At 36.6% G+C, this 12,171-nt stretch overlaps 1 protein-coding gene across 5 annotated transcripts in view; it reads right to left on the bottom strand.

Annotated features, from left to right (window-relative positions):
- The window catches only part of PRORP (protein only RNase P catalytic subunit), a 147,371-nt gene that overhangs the window by 94,713 nt on the left and 40,487 nt on the right, over positions 1–12,171 (bottom strand). For all 5 annotated transcript variants that reach the window (XM_049898600.1, XM_049898601.1, XM_049898597.1 and 2 more), the window contains exon 5: positions 2,927–3,037. In XM_049898600.1, the coding sequence (XP_049754557.1) occupies positions 2,927–3,037 (111 nt within the window). The remainder of the gene's footprint in view (positions 1–2,926; positions 3,038–12,171) is intronic.

Here is a 12,171-nt window from a genome sequence, read left to right as displayed (position 1 = left end):
CACTATGCTATTTTTTTTTTACAGCAACATGTAAAAAAATTGGCATAAGAGCACTTACAAAAATACCTCGTGGTAGGGGGACACGGTTGGCAAACAAACGTAGAAGGTGCGCATTATCTGTGTAAAAATACGTTATAGCAAGCCCTGGATTGATAGGTATTTAGGTTGTTTCCACTTTTCTACTTATAAACAACACTGTAATTAACACGCTTGGATATACAGCTTTATGTAGTAATGTAAATCTATTAATTCCTCCAAACAGAATTTCAACATTTTAGATGTTGAAAGTTATACCCAAATCACCCACCAAAAACACTTCACCGATACCCTCCTACCTATCTGGTACTGGCTTCAACCCTTTATTGTTATTTAGGCACCTGAGTTTTGTGTTTTCTTTTTAACTCCCCTGACCCGGATGGCATGACAGGGAAAATTCAAAGCAAAAATCACAACTTCATTTGGGAAGTTCGTTTGAAGAGTAATTACAGTTATGAAAAACGAAGTGCTGTGTAGTCAACTCTGCCCATGGAGACCCATATGTGTCACAGTGGAGCTGTGCTCCACAGGGTTTTCAATTGCTGATTTTTCTGAAGTAGACTGCCAGACCTTTATTCCGAGGCACCTTTGAGTGGACTCAAACCTCCAACCTTTGAGTTAGCAGCCTAGAGGGTGAACCGTTTATACCACCCAGGGACTCCAAACACAATAATAGTTACATCCATTGTTGGAGGAATGGTCTGCCCTAAGCCTCCCATCCAGGTTACCTAAGTGAAGGCCTTGGGCCCAGAGCATTCTCTGATAAGGAGCCTGGGAATGGGGCTGCCTTCTCTCTCCCAGTTTCTTTTCCTTATCAGAGAAGGCTTCCTTCTGTTCCGGGCACACAGTAACTTTCTCTGTCTTTTGCACAAGTGCAAGCACCATACAGCACCTGGCCAACCCCACTTCTTCTATATCTGTTCCTGGCAGGGAGGGAACAGGGTCTCTCACACTGTGGCACAAGAGGGGAAGAGTGCCAGACTGTAAAACCTAACCTCGACGGGTAAACTGAAGAGGAAACATGCTTTGGAAGGCTGAGCACTACTATTTGCTGAGTCATTCTTATATATAAGCACCTGGCTTGTAGTCATTTTGTCCACCACTGCTATAAAATCTTTGCCCTTCCACTGCGGAGTGTGAAGATTTGCTTTGGTCCTGCCACCGCCCAGGACTTTTCTTGTCTGTAAGTCTCCCTAATAAACACCTTTGCTTCCAGTCGAGAGCTGTCTACCTCTTTCTCTGGTCTCTTGGCACCCTCCATTTTTGGAAACAAGTTTTACTTAACTGGTCCATGCCTGGACATCTATGAAGTGATGCTGGAGGCATGTCAACTAGACCATCTCCAAGCATCTTACTCTCTCCAAAAGAGTTAGCCAACTTTGAGTTATGAATTTCTGGAAAGCAAATTTTTGGTGCTTTGCTATAATGAAATTTTTTATTTCTAACAGATGAATTGGGACCTGTGATGATGGTGCTACTCCCTAAATAACAAATGTAAAAATGTTCCTCTCCCATTAATGAGCTTATAGAAAACAATGTTGGATATATATGAGCACTTTTGATCCTGAGCTCTACCAAACGTAAGTTATGAGAATTTCATGCTTCTCTTTCTGGCATTACCTCTGTCAACATTACTGCCTCAAAGGCTGCTTCAGGTACGTAAGAGACAAAAACATTTTCAATTTCCTTTTGCGATTTTGTTTTAAAATAAAGCATTAAAAGATATACACTTGATCATAAAAATGTAGGCAAAGCATAAAGGAAATGAATATAAAAAAATTTCTTAAGATGAACTTGTCCTTTATTAGTACTGATAAGTTTTTCTGAATATAAATGGCAAAAATAAACTACAGGCAGAACACGGGTTAGGAAGTCCAACTTATGGACAACTCATACTCAGTAATGAACTGCCGTAAAGCCTATTATATCAAAATTTTGAGTTAAATACATACAACGGTTTGAAACAACAAAGGTACACACTACTTTGTTGACTCTCACGAAACCAATGCATGGTTTGGAAGTGTTTCTTAAATGTTTCATATGCACAGAAAGGTAAAATACATACTACATACTAAGACAAACATTTGACTAACCGACGCTAAATAAGAACCATATGTACCTACTCTGACTTAACTACAAATTCAACTTAAAGACAGACTTAGGAATGGATCTTTCTTGTAACCCAGTGACTGCCTACAGTAACAGCTCTGAGAAAAAGCTTTTATCTTGCTGGCAGTTTTCAATTACAGATGAATGGCCACAGATTGCCAACAATAAGGACCACAAGCTCACTCAGGAGCTCTCTACCATCTAGTTTTGATGTTCTAACTGCTTGCTAAAGATTTTCTATAGAAAACAGCCTCAATTTTCTAATCTGTAAAGTAAGGATTAAAATCACTGATCGCTGCTGCTATGAAAAATTATGGTGTTTTGATTAGAAACTAGTAGGACATTTACAAATTGATAAAACAAATGATTAAGGAAAAAAAACACTGTTTAGGTTAATTAACATACTATGTTTGTAAAACAATTATAATGAGTGATTAACGTGGAGATTTTCAAACAAAGGGATGGGGCCCACAGGGAAATGGTACAGTAACCCCAAAGAGACAGCAGAGAACTAGTAAAAGGTTACCTAGAGGTATATAAAAGGGTTGAATTGGCCCTTCATAACACAGACTTTCTTTTAATCTCTCACTCTTGCCCAGTCTTTAAGAGCCAGAGAGATGAAAAAGTGAATCTTGAATGAGTTGTTGGTCACTACGGCACCTTTAGAAACTTAATTTTAGAGAAAGGAAAAATGGGAAGCTAAGAGTCCCAAAGAAGATCACAAATGGGAACAATAAATATTTCTAGAGACCTTAAATAAAAAAATAAAAATTGTACTTACAACTTGAGATTCACGAGCTTTAGGAAACATTTTAGCAACATTGAGCCCATCGATGACAATATCAAAAGGAGGGCAGTCATTATTTACAAAGTTCTGAAATCTCTTAAGTTCCTATAAAAGAAAAGTCAAACAAAACATTAACAAGAACTTAAGGACTTTATTATAAACATTTTGTTATTATTTCTATCATTTACAATACTCACCCATTAAAAACACACACACAAAGACACTCTCAAAATGAAACGTGAAAAAGGCAGCCTAATGGATGCAATTGCATATAATTATCACATACACCTTATAATTTCATACTACCTTACAGTTTACAAAGTGCTTTCACATGTTATCTTATTTGACCTGTAACCAGCCTACCTACACTGCTAAATTGACCCATATGATGGTCATAAAATATCAGAATCTTGGAAAGTCATGGAAAAGTGAACCTCAGCTATGCCAGTCTACCAGTGTAACTATGTTAAAAGAACAAGATTCTATAATTGTAGCTCTTCTTTTGTCGTCAAGAGGTTTATTTTGTTTTGAAGAGCTGAAGATTTAATCATTCATTCAACAATTATTTGTTTAGCATCTGCTATGTGCCAAGTGTGTTATTCTAGGCACCAGAGATATAGAAGTTACCAGAGAGACGAAAAACTCTGACTTAATGGAGTTTGCATTTTAGTGTGAGGAGACAGAAATATAAACCAAATAAATAATATTAAACAACAAGTGTAATGGAAAAAAAAGAGGCGGGTAGAAGTTTCCACTTCGAGTAATGACAGTTTGTATGGGCTACTAGATAATAATATAAACTCCAGATTAAAAAACAGAACAAAACAACTACTTGAAGGTACTAGGGAATGACCAAAAGCTGGTAGAAACTGGAGGGGACACAGCACTTATAGGAAGGTTTGGTGGTTTTAAAACATGTCTGCAAATTCTTTGGCACTCCTCCCATCAAAAGGTGGAGTCTAAATCCCCTCTACTTGAACATGGGCTGTTATATCTGTGACTGCCTCAACAACCAGAATGTGTCAAAGTGACACTACGTGACATCTGAGGTGAGGTAATAAAAGACAATTCATCTTCCACCTGGCTCTCACTCTCAGGATGCTTGCTCTTGGAACCCAGCCATCATACAGTGAGATAGTCCAGGCCACAGCCACAGGTAGGTACTCCACCTGACAGTCCAACTGTCAGCCAATATCCTATGCCAACCACCAGAGACAAAAAATAAACTAAATAAAGAAGTAAATTATATTAACCGTCAAAGGTAATGAATTTGCAGTGGAAAACAGGTATTCAAAGGAAAACTTGTAGACAAATGTTCATAGCTGTAAACAAACCAAATGTTCACCAAGCCATGAAAACCAAAACCAAACTCACTGCCATCGAGTCAATTCCAACTCATAGGGACCCTACGGGACAGAGCAGAACTGTCCTACGGGGTTTCCAAGGAGCAGCTGGCGGATTCGAACTGCTGACCTTTTGGTTAGCAGCCTGAACTCTTAACCACTGTGCCAAGGTTAAATAAAACATAGTATATCCGTACAATGTAATATTACTTAGCCATAAAAAGGAATGAAGTACTGATTCATGCCGCCACATGCATGAATTTTGAAAACATTATGCTAAATGAAAAAAGCCAGACACAAAAGGTGACGTATTGTATGATTCCATTCACATGAAATGTCCAAAACAGGCAAATCCACAGAGAGAGAAAGTAGATTAGTGGTTGCCAAGGACTACAGGGGAGGAGGGAATGGAGAATGACTAATGGTTACAGGGTTTATTTATGGGGAGATGAAATGTTCTGGAATTAGATAGTGCTGATGCTTGCACAATCTTGTGACTATAGTAAATACCACTGAACTGTATCTTTAAAGGGTGAACATTATAGTGTATGAATTAAATCTCAATAATAATTTTTTTAAAAAGAAAAAAATGAAGACTACAAAAAACTGGATATAACTTGGTCAAGACCCCAAGTATGCCAAAGTGAAATCTAATCAGAAACTCTACAGTCTCCATTTCTGTTTAATCTATCCTGTAATCTTATTTTCTCACTATTAAGACACGAGAAACTGTAAGATGAATCACTGATTTAGTAATAACTTTTAAGCAAAAAACAACAAAAACAGTATACTTTTTCAGTAACCAGCAAAACCACATATTTATCCATATAGTTCCATACCATATTTTTTTTTCGGAATCACATATTAGCATTTAAATATAAACCTTCATATGTGAATCTAAAGGCTCCTCTGAATCACTTTTTGCCAGGGAAAGGCAGTTACGCACATCCTCACAGTGACGTGTGACACACCTCTCTCCTTAAAACCTGTGTTCTTCATCTTTACTTCTACAGCACTCTTAGACCAACAGCGTAACTCCAAGACAGATTGAAGAACACTATGGTTGTATCTGAATCTTCGAGTTTCTTGGTGGTGCAAATGGTTAACATGGTCAGCTGCTAACCAAAAGGCTGGAGGTTTCAGTCCATCCAGAGGCACGTTGGAAGAAAGGCCTGATGACCTACTTGTGAAAAATCAGCCATTGAAAATCCTATGTAGCACAATTAGCATATGACTCGGCAATTTCACTCCTAAGTATATACTCAAAAGAATTGAAAACGTGAATTGAAACAGATACTAGTACACCAATGTTCATTACAGCATTATTCACGATTGCCAAGAGGAAACAACCAGAGTGTCCATCAGCAGATGAATGAACAAAATGTGGTATATCCCGTACAATGGATTATTATTCAGCAAAAAAAGGAAAAGCTATTGATACATACAACGAGAATGAATCTCAGAAGCATTATGATAAATGAAAAAGTCAGACATAAAAGGCTACTTATATACTGCATAATTTCATTTACATGAAATTCTGAAAAAGGCAAAACTACAGAGCAAGAAAGAAGATTAATGGTTCCAGGGAATGGGGAGAGCGAAGTGACTACAATGGAACACACTGGAGTTTTCTGAGTAATGTAAATGTCCCGTCTCTTGATTATGATGGTTATTACACAACTGTATACATTTGTCAAAACTCACTGAACTGTACATTGGTAAATTTTATTACAGGTACATTATACCTCAATAAAGCTGATTAAAAAACAAGAGAAAGAAAAGCCTAAACCAATACATAATACATTGCATCTCTAAAATAACTGCTGATCCACACGCATGGTTTCATTTCACATGTGACTTCTTTTGGTTTTCTCTGTCTGACAACTCCAGTTGGGTGGGATCATCCTCCTCCCTTTCTGCTCAGTGAAACATTTTGTTTTAAAAATTCTCTGCTTGAATATATTTCCCACAAAATGTTTAGAAAGTTCCAATTAACATCAAATGAAATAGGGATAATATTTTTTATAAATGAAAATAAAAGTATCAAGGAGAAACACCACCACCTACAATTTTTACCTACAATATGGCTTCTTTTTTCTATATAGCTGAATGAACCAAGGGAAAGAGAACAAGTGCATTAATTTCTAAATTAAAGTTTCACTAATAATTAACATGGAAATTATTTCCCACTATGCTTCTAATTTCTCATTTTAATGCTGCTCTTACTACATTGTATTTGTCAGGAGTAACGACAAACTAAAGTAGGTCAATATTATTGGCAAAGAAGGAATATCTGTGAAAATCAAGAGTCAAACTACATAGCCTATAAAATTCCCTCTATCCTATGGTGTTAACAAAACTTGGAAATCCCTTAAAATCACCAAATGGAAACAGTATACTTGAGATAGTTGATTTGAAAGGTGAGTCTCAGGAGCCTCTGTGTAATTAATAGGATGTGTAATAAAATTCCCATCCAAAGATTATTCTCTTGATCCATGTCTTCCAATATAGAAACAAAAAATCCAAGAGCTTTTTGTTTGTTTGTTTTTAAATAAACTTCCACTTACTAAAGATGTTACTAGTCAGGGAATCTGTGTAATACTTCTGGGGGCCCCCAAGTAGCTCACTTTTCAAACTAAACAAATTTGTATCACTACATTCAAAAGCTACTGGGCATGGCATACTGATCTTCAAGGCATGACAAAGAAAGAGCTGACCTACTGAGATAGCATACTAAGTGTGGCACAGAGCTTTACAAATGTGCAAGCTTAGCTGTTTTAATGGAAGGTAAATTTAAACAAAGCACAATTATTTCTTTCTAAGGTTATTGCTAGGATTGTACTTTGATTCTAGATTGACCAGTATTTAAGCATTTGTTTCTTGGCTGTCAATAAAGGAAGTCTTTAAAAAATAGCTTTACTGAGATATAATTCACATACCATACAATTCATCCACTGAAAGTATACAATTCAGTGATTTTTAGTTCATGAGCACAGATGTGCAACCATCACTACAATCAATGTTAGAACATTTTTGTCCCTCCTAAAAATAACTTCATACCCATTAGCAGTTGATTCGCATTTCTTCCCAACTTCACCCCAGCCCTAGGCAACACTAACGTACTTCCTGTTTCTGTACATTTGCCTATTCTAGACATTTCATACAAAGGGAATCATATACTATCATATGTCTTTTATGTTTGGCTTCTTTCACTTAGCATAATGTTTTCAAAATTCATCATGTTGTAGCATGAATCAGTACTTCGAATTTTTTATTGCCAAATATTTCATTGTATGGATATGCCAGATTTTATTTATCCACCTAGCAGTTGATGTACATTTTGGGTGTTTCTACTTTTTGGTTATTATAAATAATGCTGCCATGACCATTCGTGAACAAGTTTTTGTCTGGGTATATGTTATTATTTCTCTTGGGTATACACCCAGGAGGAGAATTGCTGGGCCATATGGTAACTCCATATACAGCTTTTTGAGGAACCACCAAACTATCTTCCAAAGTGGCTGCACCATTTAACATTCCCACCAGCAGTGGTATAAGGGTTTCCAATTTCTCCACACTTGTTACTGTCTGTCTTTTTTATAACAGCCATCCTAGCAGGTGTGAAATAATATCTCATTATGGTTTTGATTTACATTTCCCTAAGGACTTAACCAAGAAAAAAAAAAAAGTTTTTTTTGTAAGGACTAATGATGTTGAGCATCTTCTCACGTGTCTAAAGGGAGCTCTTCATCTCTGTAACATACACCAATTACTTGGCGCTGAATCAACTCAACTCATGGTGACTCCATCTGTATCAGAGTAGTACTGTGCTCCACAGGGTTTTCAATGGCTGTGACCTTTTGGAAAAAAGATCACCAGGACTTACTTCCAAGGCACCTCTGGATAGGTTCAAATAGACAACCTTTCAGTTAGTAGCCAAGTACTTAACTGTGTATGCCACCCAAGGACTCCAGTGTAGCTGTGCAGAAACTGTAAATATTGTGACTTACAACAGTAAAAAAAAAAAAATTAGTTGTTATTAATTCAAATACCTACAGAGGCCAGCTGGTAACATAAGTAAAATGGCCCAAGTCTAGGAAAGTATAACAGAGTAGGCAAAATGATAATGGCAACTGACCTGAGCCTCACTGTCTAAGATTCGACAGGAAAGGCTGAAGACTAGGAAACTGACGAGTGCAGATCTGTTATAAAAGAGCAGCCCAAGGCTCAGTTCCAGCTAGTTGTGGCCACAAAAATTAAAGGCCCAGAGTAAGCAGACTGGAATTGTGAGGAAAAGTAAAAAATCTGGCATTTTGAAATCTTTCCAGTAACTAAAAAGATAAAATAAAACACAAAGAAACCAAACAAAACACATATATGGGCCAGGTTTCACCAGGCCATAAGTTCTCAATACATTTACTTTGTCAATCAACAGATTTTCACTGAGCACCTAGTATGTGTTAAACAATTTTCTGTTGAATAAACAAAGTCCCTTCCCTACCCTCAAGGGGTTTATATACTAGAAGGGAGGACACAAGAGCTCTGGTGGCACAGTGGTTAAGTGCTTGGCTGCTAACCAAAAGGTCAGCTGTTCGAACCTACTAGCCACTTCACAGGAAAAAGATGTGGCAGTCAGCTTCCATAAAGATTACAGCCTTGGAAACCCTACATCCTATAGGGTCGCTATGAGTTGAAATCGACTCAATGGCAGCAGGCTTTTTTAGGAGAGACAATCGATACACAAGTTAATAAGTGAATAGATAATATAACTTCAGTTAGAGAAAAATGCCTTGAAGAAAAATTAAGCAGGGTAAGATGTTAACACTGCTTTCCCTATTTTAGATATTGTGAACAGGGAATGGCCTTTCTGCTGAAGTGACATTTGAACCATAGACTGGAATGAAGCGAGGGCATAAACCATGCTTCCTCCAGGAGAAGAGTCTTCCAGGCAGAAGAAACAACTGCCAAGCCACTTACTAAGCACAAAAGAGCTTTGGATGTTTGAGGATTAACAACTAGGCAACTTGGCAGCTGAAAAAATAAGTATAAAGTCTATACGATTATGCATTGAGTTAAAAATTTTTTTTAATTTTAAAAATCAACTCTTCTTTATAACTATAATATAGGAAAAAGTAATGCGAAGGCAATCCTAACTATTTATCAAAAGTCTTAAATCCCTTACCTTATCCAATCTCTTATTACCAACAATGAAGCAAAACTGATATTTATTTTTATTGTTGTTACCTAATCACAAATGAAGAGCAATCAATTTGTAGCAAGAAAGAAATAAAACGATGACACAGCTTATATGCCACACATGGCACAATCACCTCTAGACAAGAGGGGACTCTCGCACCTGCCCTCAAGTAGCTGACTTCATAATGATAAATGACCCTCACAACACACCTGGCAGTAGAATGTGACTCTTTTATTTATTATTCTGTCTACATCATGGATGAGAAAACTAGCAGGTTAAGCAACCGCTTTTTCTCAATAAATGATATGTAAAGAGATGCTAGTACTTCTTTTTTACTTCTCTACTCAGAAGAGGTTAAAACTCTTCAACTTTTTAGAACAATGGCCCATGTACTACAGGACATGTTTATAATGGCTTACTTCTATTCTGAGACTTTGATACAAATCTCACCAAGAAATTCAAAACTGAGCTCTCATTTATTCTGTTTAGTTAATGTTCTACTCTAGAACAGCAACTAAGGGGAAAGAGAAGGAACACAATAACACATACTCAAAATCATATATCCTAAGAGAAACTGATCTTAACATATGAACCATATCCAATGTACTTCAGAGGCCAGATTAATATTTTTTAAAGATTTTTAAGAAAGGGAGTATTAAAACAACTGACTTTAGTCATCGTGGATGTGGAAAAATAGGGGAATACCAGCTATTTTGGTTGGAAGCACTGCTCTTAACATGGGAACAACAATAAAAAACGTATCTCAACATCTAATGGCCAAATTACTTCACGTGTCTTCTTCAAACCATGAGATTCAAATAAATCCTAAATAAAAAGACAACTCACATGACTGATGTAGCAAGGGAAAAATGAAGTCACCTGTCTGGAAAATGTTACTACAATTTAACAAGTAACACACAAGCTAGAGATCTTAAGTACCTTCTCAAATCTTGTTAAACTAAAAATCATTTAGAAATCTTATATTCATTTAATACCAAGTTATGCTGTAGGAGACAGTTTTCATTTAGTAGCTATAGTTTTAGGAATATAGTCCCCCATTTAAAAATACGTACAATCTTATCTGAGTTTTCTGATTCCAATTAAAAAAAAAAAAATCTTGCTACAAATATCTAGAAATGCTGGATAAAATACAACAACAGCAACAAAACTTTTTATTTTATTTATTTATTTTTGTTGAGAATATACACAGGAAAATATACACCAATTCAGCAGTTTCTACATGTACCATTTGGTGACACTGATTACATTCTTCCAGGTGTGAAACCATTCTCATCCTCCTTTTCTGAGTTGTTCCTTCCCCATTAACGTAAATTCACTGCCTCCTAAGGTTCCTTTCTAATCTTTCGAGTTGCTCTTATCAATTCAATAACAAATTTTTTAATGCAGACATAAAACTCCAAGTCCCAGAGATGAAGCAAGATCTGAAAACCAGAATGCTAAGGAAAAAGTTGATTCTGTGGTTGTCCAGGAGGAGCATTATAGAGGAGAAATGGAATGGCTATTAGCAAACAGGGGCTTCGTTTTTAATATCCCTATGAGAGCTGGGGGTGTGGGTTTTTTATGAGAGCTGGAGATAACTGTTGGGCCCAAATGAGGGGAGAAATTGGAAGTAAACTCCTAAGTAAAACTGGAGCCTTTACAACAAATGAGCACATTGCTTTAAACACAATGCAGAAGCTTCTGTATCTCTCCAGAGCTCCAAGTAGAGAAAAAAAACATCCCTTAAGAAAAAGAAACTCTAGTCCTGTGTCTTGAATAGATTTGGAGTGCAAATTCAGACAAACTGTGTGACACAAAGCCATCATGCTCCTAGTTGAGAAATTAACATTAAAAACTGGTCTAGTCCAGTAATATCCCTTGGGCATCTGGCAAAAGCACACAGAAAACCTCTCTGAAGAGATACTATTAACAATTTAGGCCATAAATAGATTCCCATAAAAAGAGAACACCCCTCTAAAAATGAATTCGCAATTTTAAAATTACAAAACACAAGAGGATACAACCCACTGTCTAAGAGTCACCTGACACAACAGAAGGATTAGAGCCCAAAGAACTGAGAATAAAAGACAATAGAAAAATTTTAAAGACAATATAAAATACATTAAACATAAAAGAAGACTCCAAACATTAAGAAAATACAGAGACCATGAAAAAACAGAGGGGCAGATTTGAAAGAAAGCTCTAAAATTAAAATTCTAAAATTACTGAAACTAAAAACTAAATGGATGAGGGGAGCAGTCCAAATGTCCATCAACTGGTGAATGAATAAACAAATATTCAGACACTGGAATACTACTCAGCATGAATAGTAAAGAACATGTAACAACATGAACAAATTAAAAAAGGTTATATTAAGCGAAAGAAACCAAACAAAAAATACTATATATTGTAGGATTACACTTATATGAAATTTTAGTAAAGACAAAGCTATAGAGACAGCAGATCAGTGGTTACTTAGTGGAAGGAGTTGTTGTTGTTAGGTGCCATCAAGTCAGATCCAGCTGACAGCGACCCTGTGTACCACAGAACGAAACACTGCCCAGTCCTAAGCCATCTTCACAATCCTTGTTATGCTTGAGCCCACTGTTGCAGCCACTGTGTCAATCCATCTTGCCAAAGGTCTTCCACTTTTTCACTGACCCTCTACTTTACCAAACACGATGTCCTTCTCCAGGGAC

Source organism: Elephas maximus, chromosome 10, assembly GCF_024166365.1.
Source record: "Elephas maximus indicus isolate mEleMax1 chromosome 10, mEleMax1 primary haplotype, whole genome shotgun sequence".
In the NCBI taxonomy this organism is placed as follows: domain Eukaryota; kingdom Metazoa; phylum Chordata; class Mammalia; order Proboscidea; family Elephantidae; genus Elephas; species Elephas maximus.
This window is presented reverse-complemented; position numbering and strand designations above follow the sequence as displayed.